Below are 22,555 nucleotides of genomic sequence, written 5' to 3' on the forward strand. Positions count from 1 at the left end.
CTGGCCTGGGCTCATGTCCGCGAGTCCAGCATCCACCCAGCTTGAGGCATTTGGGAGCAAGGAGAGACCTCTGCGGTTGGTTGCTCCAGCGAAGAGGTCTTCTGCAGGAACTCTTCCTTGCCGTGCTTCCCTCGGGCAGGTTGTCCTGTCCTCTCCACCCTTGCCCAGACCCAGAGCCACACTCAGGATTGGGGCTGTATGCGGGGAGACCTTGCAGTTGTCCCTGCCGTGAGGAGGGTGCCAGACCAAAGACTACCAGAAGGTCCCTTCTAGCCTTATTTTATTCTTTTAACCCATACTGGCCATGCCAAACACTATCCCCGCCTGCCACATCCAAGGTCACCCCACCTTCCCACACCCACTGCCCCCCCTCTACCCATCGTGTCCAGCACTGTCCCGTGCCCAGGGCTACCCCACGCCTGCTCAGATGGCCTCATCCAGCCGCCTCTGAAGCGGCGCTACCCCGGCCTCTCATTCGTGTCCAGAAGCACCCCGTGCCTGCCACATCTCGCTCCAGCCAGCGCACGATGGCATACAGCTCCCTCCTGCTGCGAGCGGGACGTTGCGTGCAAGGGCTGCAGTTATTAAAGTGGTATTTGGGGGATTTTCTTTTTTTTTTTTTTTTTTTTTTTTACAAGCAACAGCCAGTAAACAAAAAGCAAATATGTGCTGAGTCGGCTCCCTCCTCGCAGGGCGGGCCAGCTCCGCTGCAAGGCTGGGGACTGCGCTTGCAGCAAACCGTGCATCCAGGCGGATCTGCACGGCAGGGCTGCTCTGCAGAGCAGTGCCACCAAGCATGGCTGAGGTCCCCCTTCCCTGCAAGGCTCATAAAGCGTCCCCTCCCCCTTGCTCTGCTCTCTGTTGCAGACGGATTCCCCTTCTCAGCTCCCGCACCGCCAGGAAATGGGTCCTGCAAGCACAGCTTTGGCCAAGTGGCAGCAGGAGACCCAACGTGGCACCGTCAGGCTGGATGGGTGGACATCCCCAAGGGACCAGGGACCTAGCGGCTGGGCAGACGTTTGACCCTCTTGCCTACATGGCTGGTCCCTCCCAGCACCATGCTCCCAGCCCAGCCACGCTTAGGACCATCCATGGCCACCTCAAGGATGGCTGAAGATCTCCTTGCCCTGGCTGCATGGGCTCTGCCCCATCCCTTGGAGCTGTTGGACACCCCTAAGCACCGTCCCAGAGCCCCCTTAGAGGGGACACAGCCAAGCTTTATGGACCCCCACACCAAGGACGGCCTCATCCTGGCCAGCAGACACCGAGCATCCTTCGCCACCCAAACCCACCTTTGAAGGCCCACGTTCGGCAGCTCCAGCGAGGCTCATCTGCGGAGGCCTCCACGTCTGGCGGGGCTGCAGCGCTCGAAGCCTTTGAAACGCCGCTTCCGTCCTCCCCACATCTTGAAAGCAGATTGCTAAAATGCAAAAAATCTGTTGTTTTTGTTAATGTTGCTTTGAATATCTTCAAGCACTGCTCAGGCAGGAAGGTGGGATCAGGGCCACCGACGCGGGCAAGCAACGGACCCTCCGGGAGGGTGCCGAGACCCCGACAGTGGGTCTCAGCAAGCTGTTGGAGACCTGCACCGGTGATGTGACAGGGCTGCAGGCAGAGCTGTGCTTCGCGGCAGGCTTCTTCCAGCACCAAAGGTCCTCTGCAAGCCCTCAACACTTGTGCCAAGTCCAGCAGATGCCGCCCGATTTCTGAAGGCTTCCTTATGCTGCCAAGCGCCAGGTGATACGAACGCCGCTGCTCCTCCAACTAAGTGAAAACCGGGCAGTTGCATGAAAAAGGTGCTGTTGGATGGCAAAGCCTGGTCTATCCTGAGAGTGGGGCTGGGATCACCAAGACTTTGGGGAGCCTGCGGGTGGAGAAGGGCTCTCATGGCAAGCTGATGGACTCGAGTCTGCCCGGGGGGGTTGCTCTGGCCCTTTAGAGCCACACGGGACCTCTGCTCCCCTCGTATCCTAACTCCAGAGGGACCAGCAGGTAATGCGGGCTGGGGGGCTGCCCTGCCTGCTTTAGAGCAAGGGCTGGAAACCTTTCCCCAGGAGAGGAGAAGGCTTTGCCCCTCCCGTCCCGGGCAGTCAGGGGCTGCTCTACCCTTCCTTTGGAGGGCGTCTGGATCCACCGAGCTGCAAAACCCACCCCATAGCACAGGGTGGGGGGAGACTCGGATTCCCCACTGCAAAGCAAGCAGAGAAGGGAGGTCCCTCTCCTTCATACCTGCCCTGCTTTGGCCTTTGCAGCCACCCTGAGAGGCAGGTTTGTGGCTGTGAAGCCACCGAGAGCAGCGGTGGGACCAGAGAGCATCGCACGACAGCCAGCGCCGCTGCGCTAGCGTCCCGGAGCGGCGCTGGTGGTGCCCAGTGGGTGGGTACATCCCTGAGCATCCCGGGACGGGGGAGCCAGCGAGAGGCACTGCAGGACCACGCCGAGCTCCTCAGTGGCCTCCACGCAGTCCCCAGCCCCGGGGACCCCCTGGAGCGTGGTGACACAGTGCTGGACCTGCTGCGGCTCCGAGCTCAGCCCCTGGACCTGAGGCAGGGGACAGGGCTGGTGGGAGAAATCCCGCCGGGTGCTCAGCCTGGGGAGGGCTCACGTGGCGTCCCCGGGTGCGCGTGCCACAGCGCTGTCAGCCCTCGTCACCTCCCCGTCGATGGCAGAGACTCGGTGGCTCCTCAGCAGAACAAAACCAGCTGGGATTTCGGCATGAATGAGCCGGGAACGGGGCCAGGAGCAACCTCCCGGTGCAGGAGCGGCTCCCAGAGCCGTCTGTGAGACCCCGGCGAGGGAAGGAGAACCCCAAAACGTCCCGCCATGGCTGCCGGCCGCAGGTCACCGCTCTGCCAGGCCCTCCCGCCGCCCCGGGACGGGGCGAAGGGGTCAAAGGAGGAGTTCTGCAGACCTCAGTCTGCAAGGAAACGGGGGGTTTGGCCGGGACGGTGGGGTCACCACGGTGGGAGCTGGAGGTCCCCAAAGGGGTCCAGCCTCACGCCCCCCCACCCGCAGCTCCGAGGAGACCCTCAGCTGGACGCACATCCCCGCGATGTGGGTGTCATGGGGATGACGATCTTGCTCCTGGGGGGGGCCCAGCTTCCCTCCAGCCATGGCCGGGCCACTGCTGCCCCCCACCGGCCACTGCCCACCCTGCACCCATGGGTGCTCCCAGCCAGGCTGGGGGCTTAGCCCCATCTCCCACATCCCTCCCTCCCATGCTGCCCCCAAAAGGTGCTGGCGCCGGGCTGGGGGGACCCCTCCTGCCCCCTTCCCTCCCCCAGAGGAGACCTCTCACCTTTCGCCCCAGAAGCCGCTCCGGGTCCCTTCGGAGAAGGCGGCCAGTCACGCCGCCGAGGATGCGGCTGAGCCCGGCAAACTCGTTTCATTTGTAATCGGAGTCGGAGCGGAGCTCTCCGCGCAGCAGCGCCGGCTGGCGCTCCCAACCGCAAGGCTGCGGAGCCTTGGACTCTTCCCTCCTGCAGGAAAAGCATCAAAGGGGAGACGCCGTCCCAGCGCTTCCCAAATTTATTCCAAATGTTCAAATCACCGCGGCCTCCCACCAGCCGCTGCACTCATTGGCAGGGCTACAGAAAACAGATGATCGGGAATCAAGACGCAGGGGCCTCCCCCTACCCCAAACCTCGCTGACCCAGGGGACTCGGTCACGGGTGGGGGCGCAGGGTCCTGGTCCCAGCATCAGTGACAGGACTCGTGCCTCCAGGCGGAACGGGGAGGGGAAGAGCCGCTCAAGGGCTCGCTAGCGCGATGCCCAGCTGCAGCGGGGTTTGGAGAGGAGGGGTCTCCACCAGCGCCAGCCCCCGGCGGGGACACAGAGCCACCTCCGTGTCAGGTGCTCGGTTGGAAGAGCAGAGCAACGGCTCCCACCAAACTCCCAGCCAACTGGAAGTTTGCGTTTCCCCTTCCTGCTCAGCTTCTGAAAACCACCTTGTCCTTCCCAAAATCCTAAAAGGAAGAAGAGGTGCAGGATTCCCGTTTCCCCCTCGTCTGCCCGTGGCGAATGCCGTAAGCGCAGGCGCTGGACCAGCCGGCTCGGCGCACGCTTACCAGCTGAGACCACACAGGGGAGACCGGCAGCTCGCTCCGAGACCGCAGCTGGCGTTCAGGCAGGAGCTGATTGCTCATCCAGCCCCAGCAATTTTTAGACAGGCCTGATACCAGAAGCACAAGCACAGAGGGAAGCTTCTGCGCACCCAGAGCTGGAGGGGATTTGGGAATCTCACCTGCGGGTGCAGGGGTTTACACCTCCCGTGTGAATCCAGGCGAGGTGGCTCAGCCGTTGGGAGCGGGTGGCAGCGCTGGGGCTGCGGGACGGACGCCTTCCAGCCCGCTGCTCCTTCGCCGCTGCCCGGGGCGAGGGTGGATTTCCCCGCCGAGGGCTGTGCAGGAGGTGCAGGAGATGGTCGCGGTGCAGCAGGAGGCCGGGCAGTGCTTACTCACGCTTGGAGACGGCGAGAGCAAACGCCTCGTCCCCACCAGTTTGAGCCTGGTTAGGTATCACCGAAGCACTAACCCTCGCCCCGTCCATGGCACCAAATCTGGTGCTCGGCAGAAGCGGCAGGCTCTTCATCCTCTGTTCAGCCCAGGCACGTACATGCACCTATTACCGGGACTTCTTTGCAGAGGAATGACCCTACTCATCTCTCTCAGCCCGTTCCTAGATGGGCACCAAGCTCTCGCTGCAGCCAGCGACACCCAAAATCCCACAAAGAGGGTCTTTGTAAGCTACAGCATCCTTTTTTCTCCATCCTTTAGGAAACTGATGGCTCAATCCAAACTCCTCCGCATTCAGATGGACGCAGCCTGGATGAAACGTGTCTGATCCACCTACAAGATTAGGTAAGCGAGTGCCTGCACTGTCTCTCTTCAGGCTGCAGACAAGGCAAGAGAAATCAGAGGCCAAGAGGGGGAAATAAAACAAAGAGCTGCCTCAGATAGCTGGGATCAGCACCAGGCTAATCAGCCCATGCTGACAGCAAGTTCTGGCCAAGCCGCTGAGAGGGCAGGAGGGACTGTGAGACGGCTAAAAGAGACCGGGACTGTCTCATTCCAACAGCAAAAATAAAATCTGGAAGTGCCAAAGAGGAAAAAAAAAGTCAGCACCCTGTCCCCAGGCAGCGAGCATATGGTTTTTCACAGGAAAATGAACTATTCCCTCCCCCCAGACTATTTTACACACTCCACTGTTACACCACCGAAGTCTGCAACTTTCCAGAGAAGGGCAGCACTGCTTGTAACCCCGCTGGACTTCACACCCCCCCTCCTGCGCCTAAAGCCGCGATTGGCGACGCGACACGCGCACGAGCGATGCTCTTACCTCTGCGGCTGTGCCTCGTCTGCCGCAAGAAATCAAAAGCCCTGTACGCAAACCACCCTTCACGGGATCTCTTAAAAGAGAAAATTTGCGGCTCAAATACGATACTGCACGTGAGAGTCACATTTCAGGGATGGGGGGGAAGACAGGGCTTGAAGTCGCAGCCAGGTTTGCTGAAAAGGTGGCCGAGTTTGGCTCCTGCAGGCAGTGGTGGTGGCATGCCCGAGACGGGGATGGCGAGGGCAGGGAGTCAGGAGTGCTCCCAACGCAGCAGAGTATCCAGCCGCCCCCACATCAGCATCTCTTCCCCTCGCCCCTTCGCTGCGGGCGCGGACTACGCGCACATTGTAGTTCAAATCGAAAGCTGCTGGAAACAACATCGCTTGCTCAAAAATTCTTTCGTGCTCAAGCCCCAAAGTGCAAAGGGATTTGTGGGGAGGGGGGGAAAAAACGCATTGGGCATCGCTACCTGTGGATCCAGACGTTGAGGGTGCTGATAAAGATGCAAGGGACAGAGCACAACAGAGTTAAATGCTGGGGCTCCACATCACCCCCAAAAGCAAAATGTTCCGTACAATTCACCCGTCCTTCCCACAAAGAGTGATGCTCCTGCAGGTTGTCATCAAGGCAGGGAGAGAGAGAGAATTTAACAACTTGATAGGGAAAAATCACTCCAGACACTTGGTTTGGTGAGAAAGACGACTGTATTTCTGCTCTTACTGTGGTGTCACATACAAGTTATAGTGTGGTTTAGTACAAGGAGACACTGGGATACACGCAAATGAACCCCACTGTGAATTACATCATCCCACTGCAGGACCAATCTTACACCAAGCGTGCAAACGAAGCATAAACAATGTAAAAATATATTATATATTTACATACACAATCTTTTAAAAAGCTGAGATGCAAGTATAAATTCCAGAGCTAAAACATGTCAGGGAGAAAACGGGGGTTAGATTAGTGAGCTGTTTGTAGGCAGACTTTACAGTCACAAAAATAAACTTTAAAAATCTCGGGGGTAAGCTGATAGGACTTTGCCCACGTGCCCAAGAAAGGAGCCCCTGACGTGCCGCTACGAGATGCCAGTGGCGCGCAGACAGGAGGGCTCTGTACTTCAGTGACAGACAGGGACAACGTTTTGCTGAAAGGCAGTAGCAGAGCTCCACCAGTCTGACCAGTGTCGGGACTTCTGCGTCCCAAGCACACCACAATCCCGTTTTCAGAGCTGGGGCTTGCACCGGCACAGCAAATGTGTGGGCAGTGTTGTGCTGGGGAAACGTAAGAGGAGAGATGGCTTATTGAAACGCCCGATGCTAAAACCCCTGCAAACTCCACAGTGGGTGCCACGGCTTTGGGCAGAGAAGCGAGATGAGCCATTCCATCCCCTGCCAGGCATGCTGGCAGCCTGACGTCAGCAGTAAGGGAGATTTTAGTATTTAAAAGCCTGAGTATTAATCTCATAAGTAAGCGCATTTCACATTCGCAGCCTTTGTCTGGGTTTAATGACTCCAGCAGGTCCCCTGGCAAAAGCTGGCTCCAACCTCCATTTACAAGCTGACCCAAAGGTGTTCCTCGATCTCGTTAAGTCACCTGAGGATCTTCCCACCCAAGAAACCCGGGAACGCTATCAACGGGTGGCGTCAAACACTTCCAAAATCCCCTCAACAGCTCAAATGAATTACTGTGTGCTTGAACCAGGCATCTTCCAAAGCAAAACACAGACCAGTGAAGGTGTGGATGGAGCCTTTGAGTGCGGGGAGGGATTCAAACACAGCTAAGTCAGGTAACTAGGATAAGGTAACAGAAAGCACAGTCCAAGATACACCCCAACAGACAACTGGGAGTTTTGTGCGGCATGAGAGAAAGCTGGGCTGACTACAGAGCACGTAGGACATTCCACTCGCACCTCACTCGGTCACAAAACCCTGAGCAGGTCCCGTCACCCACCCCCTGCCACAGATTGCCAAAATCCCCTTCAGGGAAGGCTCCAGCAGCACCTAGAGAAGTGGCAGGACAACTGTGTCTGCAGACTCCTTCGAATACCTGCCTAGTTCATCTTCCATCGGTCTGCAAGGGAAGGGGCTTCTCCTGCCTCTCTTCTCACCCACCTGTAGAATTATTCATGGAAGTTGCCATTTCCAGTTTATAGTAGCCAGCACCATCTGCCCGACATGGCAAAACACCGGCCTGGATTCTGCCAGAGCAGCAGCCCAAAACCTCTAGCTGGTCTGAAGAACATACAGTTAACAAGGCAAGATGTAAACGCTTGAAGGTTTCAAGCTTCTCAGGGTAGCTGCCGGCAGGGAGCAAAACACAGGGATTAAAGAGGTCACGAAACCCACCCAGGTTTCAGGTTTGCACAAGCAGTGCCACGCACGGCTGAACCGCAGAGGGAAGGCTCCGCTGCCGGCGGGCAAAGGACATGCTGGGCAAGCCCAGCTGCTTCCAGCACACCCATGAGTGTAGACCTGTCACCTCTTAACTCACAGCAATTTATCTATGGTTGCATTATGCCGGTGGCGCTCGTTACAGAGGCTTCCTGGATGCTGACTCTGGATACCTTCCTTATTTTTGAGTACCATGTCTCCTCGCCTCCCTCATCCCGCTGACTGTCGCAGGGAAGCTGAGCAAAGAAAAGGAAACACAGTACTGCCTACAAAAAGATTTTTTTTTTTTTTTTTAGAAGAATCATATTCATGTTTCTCCAGAGGTTCAGGTAGGTAAGCCTTTGCCCAGTGCATCTTTCACCCAAACACCTCATTCTACGTGCTACAAATTTGAGCGTTAAATATAGTATTAACTTCCTTTTTACAATGATCCTGGATAGCAGCCAGAATCAGCATTCCCCGCCTCTGGCAGAGCCTTGAGATGACTAGTGCTCCTCTGCTGCTGGCCCGTCCCTTGGGGCTCGTCCAGACCACAGGAGAGCGCTGACTTTGTGTACAACGGGTAAAAAGAAAATACGGGAAGATGCGGGGTACTGGCTGGAAGGTACGTAGGGACTTCTGCCACGAAGAAAGGCTCATCTCTCCCTTTCTCTTTGAGGAACAGGGCAGCGCAAGAGGAGCCGACTTTCACGCAGCAGGGTTCTTTGCCACACGCATCTGGGGCACCCACCTGAAGCAAGCTGGTGATGCACTCAGAAGGACAAGATGTCGGGGTGCTGCATCCATGAGGTATGAACCTACAGCTCCTGGAGGGCCCAGGACCTCCTCCCCACTTGAAAGCTCCCCTGGACCTCGGGGCAACGCAAAGGGTGGATCTAGGCCTGCCGTGTGTAAGCATGTGGAGTCTTTCACCTCACTACCAGACACAGGGACTCCCAGGGAAGTTACAGAAAGACTAGATTGACACCATTAGCCAAACTTTAAATGGTTGAGTAAAAGCAATTAGGAAAAACCCCTACTGCAGACAGACAAACCAAGCAGCACTGGGTGGGTTCCTTCTCCGCCTCTCGTACGCCTCTTGCATGTACCATGCCTTTGGGGGGCAATTCAAACATCCAGCACCTTCAGACGGGATTGAAGTCCAAGCGTTAGAAGTCACTGAGGATACTGATGTCTGCAAACTCATTCCTGTACCGGTAAGCGTACAAACTGAGCAGGAAGGCCCATTTCAAGGAGATGAAACTCCAGACGCACGACAGGTAGTAGCTTCTGGGATCAGTCAGGGCTAGGAGAGAAAAGGACACAGATGCATTTAAAAATCCCATTTATCCCTCGTGCAGTCTGGCCAGGAAGAACCCAACCCAGCCCCCCAGTTCCTGGGAGCTTTTCAGCCTGCATCTAAAGATCCTGTTCTGCGAGCAAGGCTTAATCGGTGCCTTATCCCAGCTCTCTTGACTCAGATGGTAAAATTTCCTCCTCTCTGCCACAGGAAAGCATTCTGGTCACAGTCTGAAGAAGGTCCTTATTATCTCTTGAGAGGCAGATCCTAGGAGCTGCGAGGTCACCCGCTCAGCCACCCCAAACTCTCCGGGCTTAGGGCCCAAAGGATGGGGTTTGTGTGAATTCCTGGATGGCAGAAACATGTGGCTCAAGAAAACAACCTCAACCTGCAGTTCTTCATTTCTCTCACCCTGCCTTACTACTATTCCCTTCTCCTCCGCCGTGGCAGGGAGAGAGGAAATCTGCACATCTCGGGGGGAAAACAAGAAATAAAATATATCCTCCTTCCAAAAATGCTTTTACCAATCGTTGTGACCGACATTTAATGTATAATACTGGTGCACTTCAACCTGTACTGCCGGTCTTCAAAACAGTGCTGTGATACTCACACATTAGTGAATGACATGAACAGCCTCTTTTTAGAGAATCTTTGCAAATGATCACATTTCTTCTTTATCTATTATAAAACTGCCTCTACTTAGGGATTACTTTGAAGTCAAGTGGGTATGGTTCTCCTTTTTGAGTGCATGTCAGCAGTCTTTGTATTTATTTTCAACATTTAGGTCTTTTTGTTCTAGAGACGTTAACAATTTTGAAATGCACTTACATAACCTAAAGCGTAAAACAATTCCACCTCTAAGTACAAGCTGCCTGGTCATTATTAAAAAATAAAGATAGATAATTTTTTTGAATCATACACAAAACAATACTTACTCAGTAAATCCCACTCATTAAATGCAGCAGTCCTAAACTTTCCATGCATAAATAGCCTACGCAGATGTTCTACTTTCCCCAAAAATTAGGGCTTTCCCTAAAATACTTCCATTTCCCTAAAAAACCCCAAACTGTCCCAAAACCAGTTTTTCCTCATGTCTCCAAGAAAGGAGGTGGTGAAAAACATTTGGTTTTCTTTTCACATTTGTATTTCTAATGATTGCGTACGAGTATTTTCATACCCTTCCACTAGGCTGAAGCACTCGAGTCTCCACAGGGAGCGTATTTAGGCTAAGCCAAGGGCTTTTGGCGGGTTGTGACCCCAACACAGCTTGCCCACCACCGTGAGTACAACAACAACAGGGCTCTTAGTGGCTACCAGCCCAAATGCAGCAAGCAACAAACACAGACAACTTCTAAAAAAAACAAAACCCAAACTTTCCCTCTTTGGTCTATTGCCAAGCAAATACTGGGAGTAATTATGTGAGCCCTCCTTAGACAATGTTAAATATTTTATAGCAACACAGCTTTATATGCTGACTAAGTGTAGAAGGCATTTTCACCCTGCTGACTGGTGTTTGGATTTCAATATCCTCACCCACCTGCTTTATGAGTGCTGAAGAGACAAGGTTTAAGAGCACCCCCCTTATTTGTCATAGAAATAAGTAAATTCCAGTTCCTATAGGAAACAATGCTGGAAAATGTGGACTGCCTGCCAGCTATCCTATAGACCAGGCCTATCAAGGCAGCTATCAAATATTAGAAGATGCCCTAAGGGAGAGGCACTCATCGGGCAGCAGAATTCCCCTTGTGTCATCAAGGTACCACAGCAGAAAAATGAAATGCAGTGGCATTCTTGCAGCCCCTCCCCAAAAGCCTCTCAACACCTCTCCGAAGAGACGGCAGGAGCTCCCCCAGATTCACACCCCAGCTCTGCTTTGCAGGCTCTTCTGTTCCTTCAAATCCAATCCCAGTAATCCCAGCATCGCTAGTCATTTCTCCCAGTTGCCTACTGCCACAAAGTACTTACACTGGTGCTTGGTGATGGCCAGAACGAGGAATGTGCAGAATCCCACCACTGAGAGAGCTGAGAAGAGGATCCCGATGAAGAGGAAGAACCTCAGCCCTTTTAACCAGGTCCTCCAGTAATCCTGCACATACATCACATGCGTGATTAGGGCCCAGAGCGCCAGAACACCTGCTCAATTAGACAGCAAGGGGAATCAGTACCATGCATCACACTGCAACACAGAAAGGCGTCTCATAAATATACATCTCATCAAAACCCCCATACAAACGCCAAGGAACACTAATGCGTCATGGCCATGTCCCCCGCAAAGAGAGGGGAAATATCAGAATAAATGGCTGCCTGTGCAAGCATCGCTCTCCACGACCACCCCGCACTCCCTGCTTTTGCACAGGCTCTAAGATACAGATCTTGATTACAGGCTGGCACAGAAAGGGCTTCATTATTGAATGGATTCCCCCGAATAACTTGTTTTCCTGTTTTGCATAGACCCATTTAATGCATACTCAGTGCAGTTTTATTTAATTCCGCATTCAGCTTTCAGGACATTACACGCAGCAAGCCAAGCACTTGGCAAGAATTAGTGCACCTTTTCACAAAGGCCAGGCAGCCCCTTTTACATATGGAGACGATGATGAAGAGAAACACTACGTAACCACCGATTTTAGACACCGAAATCAAGATCCACAGGACCTGCTCAGCACTCAGCGTTTCACAGCATGTCTTTTAGCTCCAACGTATCTCTAGTTAACTTCATTTATACAAAACCCCTCCAAACACTTCAAATGTTTCAAGTAAAGGGGTGTAGAAGTTCAGCTCCCAGATGATTCGTACACACAGTTCACACTTGGCAAAGCACACTCACTAAGTGTTTAAGGTGGCCTAAATCTAACTCTGTACTTCTGGATCTGGCCCAAAACTCTGGATTACATAACCAGACAAATATTTGAGCACGTATAGTTTTGTTGTTGTTGTTGGTTTTTTTTAAGAACAGCCAAATTCACTGTGGCTTTAATAGGAACAGCAAAAGGCATTTCCCTGAGCTCAGGTGACTAGTCCATAACCAAGTTTCAACTCCGTTGTTAAAAGGAGGAAACCGGAGGAGAAAAAAAAAGGGATGAAAGCATCCAAATAACAGCTGTAAACAGTTTCTGATATAGGGAAAAGCAATGCATCCTTCCCTAATCTTGTTCTAAACTGCTACCTTTCCACTACACTTCAGAAAAAAATTAGAAGAGATACTCAACAGAAGAACTGTCCGTTCACGTGCTTAAAGCCTGTCAAAGTTTTTATAACCCGCCAGAACAAGGCTGCCTGTCGTTCCCCATTATACAATCCCAACTACAAGCAACATCACCAACTCCAATTATAGCAAGCTGTTCCTCTGTTTAAGTCGCAGCGCTGAAGAGTATGATTAGCTCTTCTTAAGCTGCTAACTCAACCTATTTTGGCAAAGACCTCTGCGGCACTTCTGAAATTTGAACCTCCAGTGGTGCAACTAACTGGCTTGTGTTCCTCCTTCACTGCCACCTCCTTTCCAGATTTTATTTTAAGGGCAGCAGGGGAAAAAAAAAAAATAATTAAAAAAAAAATGACACCACTGCTAAAATACCAGGCTGCTTCATATGGTATCCTGCAATAACACAGACCTCCCTCTGCGGCTACTTCTGACATCAAAGGAAGCGAAAACCAGCCTTGCCCATTACAAGATAAACATTTTAATACTAAGTCTTGCCAGAGCTCATTTGTTACTGGATACGGTCATTACACACAAAGCTTCCCAAGGCTTAAAAGAACGTGTTATAGCACAGAGGAAAACAACTGCGTCAAAACCGATAGATGAGCACAGCCAAGAGTCGCTGTTCAGCTCCCGAGCAGCTTTCGGCTCATTTCTAGCAGGTTTTCTGACCTCGCCGGACACATGGACAAGGGGTGCACTGCAGGTGCACATCAAATGGAGCTGAATATACACAAAGGCAGTTCCAGGAGAACCCTGGCAATGCTTTTTGCCTCTTCAATGTCTTGGGATGGGGCAAAGAAAGTTAAAATACCCTCCACAGTGGCCCACAAAAGAGGTGGGTGGAAAAAGGACAACCTTCAAAAGAAAAACCCTGTAAAAGCGAAAGGAAAAGCACTCGGGGTGAACTAAACACCCAAGGGTAAAGTGCTGATATCCAGGACAGATGGAGCTCATGGACTTTTTATCACAGCGAACAGGAAAGGCAGAATCAGCCCATTACTTCATCTGGTCGGACCCGCTGTACCTAAGTGGTATCTAAGCACGTTTTCTGGCTCCAGGCAGTCAGGATTTTAATTCTGAGACTCTCGTCAAGTCAGCTACAGATGCTTTTCCATGACTTCCACACAGGCCACCACTACGCACGCGTGCTAGAGATCACAAAGCTGGCAGAAGATATTTCGGAGCTCTGCAGATGAAGACCATAATTGCGTTGACAATGCTTTTCAAACAGCCTGCCACGGGATTCGGTGGAAAAGCCTATCACTCAGCTTGCTAAATCACCACTTCCTCGACTTTGTATTACCCTTAAGCTTGCGCTCGAGCAAGTTCAACCCATAATTTTTTTTTTTAAAAATGGGGAACTCGGGTTTTTCAGTCAGCAAAACAAGCTGCTTCCCCCTAGGCGCTTTCAGATGACTTGGCACAATTTGTCTGAACTGCTGAGTCAAGTTGCTGGTGTTTCCACACCAAAACTGCCGCTGATGCTCTGAAAGGTCTCCGTGGGGAGAGCAGAGGCAGCGCGTGAGCTGTCACTTGACCTTCCCCCCGCTGCCAGGCCTGATCCTGCACCGTCCCCTGACCCTAAAGCCTGACACAGCACTTGAGAGGAAGCTATTTGGCAAACGGTTGTGTTGGGTTAATTCTTAACATCCAGAATAACTGCCTCATACGTGACTAAGCAAAAAAAGCCTCATGACAACTTCACCAGGCGCTGAAGGACCGAGTTTGGTCACACGGCCATTAAACAGAGGGTATCCTTTTACAGGCAGCTCAGCCAACATCATGTTCGTTATCACGCGAAATGGAGGGGGAAGGAGTCTCCTCCAGCTCCAGCCGTTTGTTTGCCTCCTTTCCCTTCCACCCCTACAGCACTCAGATCCTTTGGTGAGGCTATTCAGCTTGCAGAGCAGTTGATTTTTATTTTTCCTTTTTTTTTTCCCCCTCCCTAAAATGGCAGAAAAGCATTCCAAGTTAAATCAGCTCACAACACTGTCTGAAAAACATCAACGCTGGCATAGAGAACATTGGCAGTACGCGTTCAGGGACAGGTAGGAGAAATGAGAACAGGACTTGCTTTTTCAATTGCTCCATTTGCTCATCCTGAGCTTGTGAGATCATACTCGGACGGGCACCCACACCCCACCAGCGCTGCTCAAAACTAGGGAACAGCCACAAAAGAAAGCAAAACCACCATCCAGATGTTGACATGTGAATAGAAGGGGCACCCCAAGTGGGATGAAGCTACGTAAGAGCAGGGCATGGCAAATCAAACTCAGGGTCTGAATACATGAGGAAAACAAACAATTATTGCAGAGAATCTCATTTAAGCAGAGTATATTATAAATATAGTTATCACTAACCAAACGCTTAAAAACATGAAAACGTCTACCTTTGCTAAAAACCCTTTTTTAAGTTAACTGCTTATCTACATACGGCATTCAGCAGGAAAAAACCCCCACACTATTTCTAACTAACTCCAGAGGAAAAGTGTCCATGAATGATGGAATGGAGCGTTTGATTCATGTTTAATTCAACTGAAATTGGGTTCAGGAAAAGAAAAATCACCTCCTATTCAGCTAAGTAGCGAGAACAACAAATTAGTTGTACTGATTTACAGAAGAGACTTTCATTATCACCCAGAGAAACTGAAACCATACTAGCATTTTTAATTAATGTGAAATCTCTCACTTTGTAGACCTTGAGAGCAAAAGGTTTGCAGGTTTAACACAAACCCATTAGTTATATGTAGGTAACAGAAGAACAGCTAGCTCATTCAGCTGTACAACAGAAACAGGTTTTACTGGAGTAGGAAATAAAAGTTATGTCTCATTTAAAGACTGGAATGATTAACTGCAGGACCTCCAGTTTTTCTTTTTCACCTCAAGCGATTCCCCCAAATCCCCTCCTTCTCCACAACAGCAGTCGTATTCTCCGGTGGTATCGCACTTTGCACAGAAGCAAAACCTGAACCTGCAGAGGTAGCCCTGGGGTAGCAATGGTGGTTGTCAGCTCCAGTTACATCACCCGCTTAAAATAACATCAAAAAATCTTGCACCCGTTTCAGAGAAACATTTGTCTTGGTGGATTTACCCCACACATCGTGCTAGGAACGACCCTAAAATAAGAGCTGCTCAAGAGACACAATCAAGGGATTTCCGACGTAGAGCAATGGGAAAGTTACCTCTAAATCAAAAACTAATTACCCCAAGTACACAAAGCTCCAGGAAAAGGAAACTGGCCAACCAAACAACCATGAGTGCATCTGAAACAACACTGACGGAGGCAGGTTTTTTTAAACAGAAATTAACAGGTATTTTGACAAGACAAATTCATATTTAAAATACAAAAACTTACAGCATACTTGGAACAAGTTTAAATAAATTCTAAAGGGCAAGTTCAAAGGCAGGCTCGCCCTCAGTTTGTAACTTGGTACAGAAAAACACTAATATCCAAATATTTTGATAAGCCCTTTCGAAAGTTTGGCATACTTTAGGTCAAGTGAAACACAACTTTCCCTTTCTCCAAACAGAAAAACAAAAACTGTGACAAACAAAAGGTTTTCTCAGACCCCTGCTCATCACTGACCGATTCTTCCGTCCCAGCAAAACAAGCCGCGTTGTTGACGGGGAATAACAGCACAGCTGCCTTCCCTGAGGTCAGAGCAGCCAGAGGCCAAGCGTGTCATGCCACGTTTGCACGCCGCGGTAGGACACTGTGTCCAACACGAAGGGGTGTTACAGATTCTGGGAAAACACAACAAATGTGCAACGGAGGCCAAAAGAACCAAGCAAACACATACACACAGAAGCTATTTTGCGATGAGAGTTCTTATTCCAGCCTTCTGAAGCTCAAAACGCGTGTTGATGGTGGCAGACAATGATGGCAAACAAAATGACAATAAAAGTGAAAAACAACATTAAAAACTACTTGCATAGTCCTGGAAAATATGAAGTCTATGGTGACCAATTAGAAGACTTTTTTTTCAGAGTGCTTACAAAGCCTTCAGTCATTTTCCATCTAAACAATCTTCTTGTACACGCTCTATTACTCCAGCTGGAGCATTAGAAATACCTACTCTAAAAGGAGCCTGAGCTTTGCCAACCTAAGTTCGTTTTGCCATTTCCAAGTTTTGAAAACTTTGCCTTGCCTGGTTGATTCCCTGAAAGGGTAAAATGTTTTCTTCCGGCAGCTAAAGCCAAGCTAGCTCAGCCTCAGCTGTTTTTGGAAGAAGTTAAAAATGGGTTTTCTTGAACAGCCCTTCTGCCAAAATAGCTGGGGATCAACACTGAAATATTTTAGGAAAACAGCTCTCGAAGGAGAGGAGTCTTTGGAGTATTCTAGTGAAAACTGGTTTTCACTTGGCAAAATTTCCCTCTGGACACGTGCAGTCGAGTGCTTTACTATTCCAGGGCGTTTCGGTTCGGAGGAAAGCCGACTGGGCCGCACATGTGCGAGGAGAAAAACCTGGCGTTTCAGCTTGTTGTTCAGCACCGAGTCTGCTCAGCCATTTTCAGAAGCAGGAAACAAGATTTACAGATTTCAGATGCTCTGTGCCTCTACCACTCACATTTAAGATGAAAACAACACCACATTTTCCAGCACATCAGCAGCACTTAGAGGGACTCATTCTCTCCTCGCAGCTTAATTAAATTATGATTAAGCATAAGCCACGTGCAGTCTCTTCTGCGTTTTCTTTTAGTGTGCTTTCCCTCCCTTTTCTCCGTTTCTTAAGACAACGGACTAAAGCAGTCACGAGCCAAACCTTAATCGAACAGTATGCAGTATTTTATATGCAAACCCAAACATTTAAGAATGCTTTACTCCATAACTGCAACGCTTTTCCAGCCCTGGATGGGGAACAAGCCAACTGGCATAAATTTATCTAGTATATGCAAGTTAGATTAGTTATCAGAGTCTTCAGAGAATCACTACTTTTGTATGCAACAGATACTGTGTTCAGCATAAACTAGCTTCTACTACTTTCACTTATCAGATATTAAGTGTCAGAAAAGTACATTTTGTGTTTCATCTTCTTTGCAGCTGCTTTAATATGTGATTCACATTATATTCATAAAGCACAAGCTTTATATTTTGCCAGAAATATCCGAGCAGCTTGGAAACAGCCAATAAAGTCTCTTTGGAGCAGAAAAAAAAAAGAGAAGATACATACACAAGAACATTAAAAGCCACTCAGGAAAGGGCTGGATACATCCTGAAAACATTTAATTGCTTTCTTCTCTTTTAAACTGCCTCTGGCAGAATGAAAACATCAGAGTTGCTTAGAGATTCATGGCCTACTTAGGAAAAAAAAAATTAATTTAAGGCAGTGAGGGGAGAAGGTCAAACATACAAACAAGCAGTAAATTATAAAAGCCGCTGTGACTAGCTCAAAATTAAATGGCAAACCACCGAGACAGACAGTATTAACTCAGGAATGACTTTCTGGGTCCTGTGATTAGTCGATTAAGTTGCTGTCCCTCAGGTTATCAGAAGCACTCGATGGGGTGTTTCTGCTTAAAACAAGGATATGATACACAAAGTCTGTATCTGATTTAAGATGATCCCAAAATTCCCAAGTATGCATGCCCAGAGGCATGTTTAAGACTTTGAGGATCAGTGAGTTGATTTTACTAGGCATTGTGTGGGGGGGTGTTATTATGAAAGCCAACCGGAAAGACTGGAAAGGTAGTTTGCTCAGCACCTTAAATTACATGCTTCTGGTTTCATAACTAGAGGTAACCGACGGCTCTAGTTACAGAGTCATCAGTTTGTGGCAATTTTCCCTCCAGAGAACTTTAATGCTAGAACTCGGAGAAAATAAATACCGAAGTCTTTACTTTAAATTATAGGAAATGTATCAGAGCAAGTGAAAGTTAGTACAAGCAGCAGTGCAGGGCAGATTTTAATGCAAAATGTAGCAGGAAAGGTTCTCTAGAAGATAAGCAAGAGATAAATAAACTGATTACAAAGAGAAAGATATAGATTCCTAATGAGACAGGAATCAGGACTTCTTACAGAGAGGAAGTATATGGATAAACATCCTAAAACACACGTCCCTGACAAACCAAAGGCACATCCACAAAAGCTGCAGCAGGCTGCAATCCATCTCACCAACACAGGCAAGAGAAAAGCAACGACAAACACACAGGAGGTGACGGGAAAACCAGAAAGATAGTTAAAACTAGATAAACATGTACAAACACACACTCGCAGAGAAGGCTGGCAGGCACAGCCTCAGCTTAATCACAGGCATATTAACGAGCAACTGCTGCAAAGCTGCCAAATACACCAGCCTAAACAATTTTCTGCCCCCCCACCACGGTGTCAGAGCTCCCAACTACAGCAGCCCAACCCGCAACTCACTCTCAGGTGCTCAGATCACTTTTTGAAGCTTCTGAATGAAAAAGGCACGTATGGGCCAAAAAACCCCGTTTGTGCTAAAGACAGTGAACCCACCCAGCACAGCAAACCCGCCTCCAGCACAGGGTTTTGACTTCATGACGCCAGCTGCAGCAGCGCACACGCTGCACCCCAGCACTTCAGCTGGGTCACACGTTTTGGGGGAGAAGCCGTCTTTCTGCATTATGTTATCCTGTACAACATGCAGAAAGTTGCAACAGGTTTATTAGTAGACTAAAGGGCACAAAACAATGCCTGACAATTAACTTTGCAATGTCTACACAGCGGAAAATTTCAGAAGCTCGCCCACTTCCTTCCCTGCCATTCTCTGCCAGTAGAAGTACGTACTAGTTTGCATGTTACGATAAAAAAAAACAATTTAATGAAGTATGCCAGAAACAAACCCCGTGAACACCTGCTTATCTGAAATTGAAATATCCACAGTGTCTAAGTATAATGCAAACCTCCTACACACCGTAATTTTTTTCTTAGAACAATCTTACTTCAGCAAGTAGCCTTAGCTTCAATGCACTTCAATGAAAAAACATGGCTTTTTGAGGTTTTTTGGGTACTCTTCCACAACTAAACAAGCACCCACTTAGCTCTACCCATGCAGGCTCCAATGTGCAGGACATGAAATGTCGACTTGTAAAGGCTAGCAACAACTTGAGTTTAACATCTCTCTGGCAGCAGAAGGAATTTAAAAGGTCCTCCCCATACACGAGCGGTTTTATTCCCACTCCTTCCTGGCCCCTCTGTCATGGGGATAACAACGTTCGTGAGACAGCACGCTATATATCCTCAGTTCAGGGGTGGGAGCCTAAAATAAAAGTCTCATCTCAAATGTTTGGAGCGTATTTCACCTATTGAGACATTGAGGGGGTAGAAAAACAAAGCAGAAAGGCAGGAAAAAGCAGCCATGAATTTAAGATGACAGAAACCTCTTAAATCAGCTTTGTCTAACACCAAAACATACATTGCTTAATCTGTTTGTCAGGCTTTTTGATCCTATTGCGACTCTACCTATAGGCATTTCACAGATGTTTGAGAGCAAGTTCACACAAATTCAGAGTCCAACCTAACAAATGACCATTTTTTTTAAATTTCATTTCTTGCTTACCTTGCTCCTCGTTATCTTAACTAGCTTGAATTACCCGGTAATTAACCAGCACACCAGCCTCCTTCTCCCAGCAGACAATAACCTAAATAATCTTAGATTATCCAGCATATCCAGCATATATCCAGCACAGAAAGTACAGGATGGTTCCTCTCTCTGCTTTCTCACCAAACTCCTTCTAGAATGTGGACTTCTGAAATCCCTCTGTGAAGACAAAGACAGCACGTGCATGCAGCATAAAATATTACTTGCTATTTCCTTGTGCATTTCTGGGGTACACCACTCCAACTTCCCTTGTGCCACCTTGTAAAGCAGGGTGCTGGAGCTCTGCTTAATTCCAATTCCAGCTGGAATTACAAATTTTTGGAGGGAGAGGAAGCAGAGAGACAACCACAACCCTGCACCTCACAGCAGGGTGAGTAAATACCTAGACATACACGGGAGCGTTGGCGCTGCTCACGTACCAGAAATAAGCCAGATTCTTTACAATCTTTCTAGTCTTCCTCCAGGTGTTCAGCCAGAGAAACCCTTGGGTTGCTGAGCTGACAAACCAAGAGAGGACTATGTTCTGCGCCAACCCAATCATTAACTAAGATCCATAACCGACGTCAGCATCTGAATCTCACTGATTTCAGTGGACATGGAGACGCATTTTACAGCTTCTGGCCTCTAGGACAAGTAGCCCAAACGCCTATTTCAGAGCGTTTGGCACAGAAGCTTTCAGCGGATATAAACATCAGGAGGCTGGCGTTTTTCTTTTCTTTCCTGAAAATACAGAGCACATGTAAATATAGGGTCCCAGACCAAAAATTTACTAGGAAAGTCAGCAAAGCTTTCAACTGTAACTTTGAAATAAAATCCTCTTTTCAGTAACAATGCTGGCTAGAATATGGGGCTTACTCTGATGGCCGCACGCAACTTATGCCTCAAACTTTTCGAAGTTTTCACTCCATAACGTTGTGAGTTATACACCATTAACTAAAGCTATTCCACCACAAACAGCAAGTTTGCTAGATTTCGTTGCAAAAACCTTCTTAGGACCAAGGAGAAGACTAGAACAATTCCATCTTCACTAGTGAGATTATGAAATACACAAATTAACTCCCTTTTTCCTAAGGGATGAGTATCAACAGATGCAGTTAACGTGTCCCACAAACCAGGGGTTTGCATTTCAAGTTGCAAATACAGCCAGACACTGCGAGCTAAAGTCTCCCAAACAGTTTTTATTAAAAGTCATTCTCTTAAGAGCGCAACAAGTCCTTCCAGAAGGTCAGGAGTTCCTGCGCAGATCACAAAAGCATCACATGGAGACTTCCCAAAATGGAGCGTAGCCCACCCAAGCCCCAAAATCACAACCGTTGTCATCTACTCTAGCTGCCATACGGAGCTTTCCCCCCCTCCATGTCACAAACCCAGTTTTGCCAGCTTCGCCACCAGGAGTCAAAGAAAGCCCGGTGGCCGGGCGTCAACGCTATCCCCACGCACGCACCGCCCAGGCACAAGCTGTGGCTTCGCTCCATTTTCAGGCCGCTTCGTGATTTTTGGCGAGGTAAGAGCACGTGCCCAAGCCCCTCGGTAAGCACCCACCCATGTCTCCTATGTCCCCACCCATGTCCCCACAACCTCCATGGGTGGGAGGTGGGGTATGGGGGGCATGGGGACACGGGGAGGGTGTGGGGAACACAGGTGGACATGAGGGAGTGGGGACACGAGGGGGTGTGGGGACACAAAGGGACATGAGGGACGGGGTGGGGCATGGGGACACGGGGGACGTGGGGGACACAGGTGAACATGAGGAAGCGGGGACACGAGAGGGCGTGGGGACACAGAGGAGGGGACATGAGGGACATGGGTGGAGCATGGGGGGCATGGGGGACACGGGGGGGGGCATGGGGGACACGGGGGGGGGCATGGGGGACACGGGGGGGGGCATGGGGTGTGGGGAACAGGGAAGACGGGGGGACACGGAGACATGGTGGGGGAACACGGAGGGACATGAGGGACAAGCGCCGCTTGCTGAGGGGTAAGCGCCCACCCTCACGGGTGCTGACCGAGGGGCCTGCACTCCCGGGGCAGTGCTGCTCGCCCCCCGCCCTGTCCCCCCTCACCCCAGGGACCACCCGCAGCAGCTCTGAGGCGAAGCCGCCCACTCCACAGCCCGTCACCCCCCGGGGAAGCCGCTCCTCGCCCTCACCACCACCGCCCCCCGCCACCACCGCCCCCCGCCACCACCGCCCCCCCCACACCCTCCCTCAGCACCCACCGGCGGGCCCCGCTGCGGGAGTTACCTCAGGCAGCGGCGCCCCGGCCCCCCCGCAGCCCTCCCCCCGCCACCTCGTACCCGAGAGCCCCCCCGCCGCCGCCGTGGCGGGCTGCCGGAAGGCCGGCGCCAGGCTCCAGGTGAAGAAGGCCGAGAGGCCCATGAGGGCGCCGGCCGCCGCGTAGGCCAGGCGGAGGGCGAGCGCCCGGCTCACCGCCATCGGAGCGCTGCTGCGCCGCCGCGCCGCCCCGCCCGCCGACACCCGGCCCCGCCCACCGCCCCGCCCCGGCACCGCCCCGGCACCGCCCCGCGCCAGCGCACCCCCTGGCGGCCGGGGGGACCGAGGGGAGGCCCGGGGCGGGGACGCGGCGGGGGGGGCGTGGGGACACAAGGGTGGGGACACGAGGGGACATGAGGGAGTGGGGACACAGGGGTGGGGACACGAGGGGACGTGAGGGACGGGGGACACAGGGGTGGGGACACGAGGGGGCGTGGGGACACGGGTGGGGACACGAGGGGACATGAGGGAGTGGGGACACAGGGGTGGGGACACGAGGGGACATGAGGGAGTGG

The 22,555-nt window shown here is 50.7% G+C and overlaps 1 protein-coding gene across 2 annotated transcripts; it reads right to left on the bottom strand.

Moving 5' to 3' along the window:
* Positions 1 to 6,020: 6,020 nt before the first annotated feature.
* On the bottom strand, positions 6,021 to 22,263 carry SLC48A1 (solute carrier family 48 member 1). 2 transcript variants are annotated; one of them, XM_075133786.1, is made up of 5 exons: positions 22,064 to 22,118; positions 20,371 to 20,487; positions 19,971 to 20,120; positions 10,970 to 11,137; positions 6,021 to 9,010 (listed from the first exon to the last, which is right to left on the bottom strand). In XM_075133786.1, the coding sequence occupies exons 2-5, from the start codon at positions 20,372 to 20,374 to the stop codon at positions 8,874 to 8,876; spliced, it is 459 nt and encodes a 152-aa protein (XP_074989887.1). In that variant the 5' UTR covers positions 20,375 to 20,487; positions 22,064 to 22,118; the 3' UTR covers positions 6,021 to 8,873. The 2 variants fall into 2 exon arrangements, with proteins under 2 accessions (XP_074989887.1, XP_074989888.1); XM_075133787.1 differs by lacking the exons at positions 19,971 to 20,120; positions 20,371 to 20,487 and having other exon boundaries at positions 22,064 to 22,263.
* Between the last annotated feature and the right edge of the window lie 292 nt (positions 22,264 to 22,555).

The sequence above is a fragment of the Calonectris borealis genome, chromosome 30 (genome assembly GCF_964195595.1).
Source record: "Calonectris borealis chromosome 30, bCalBor7.hap1.2, whole genome shotgun sequence".
NCBI lineage: Eukaryota > Metazoa > Chordata > Aves > Procellariiformes > Procellariidae > Calonectris > Calonectris borealis.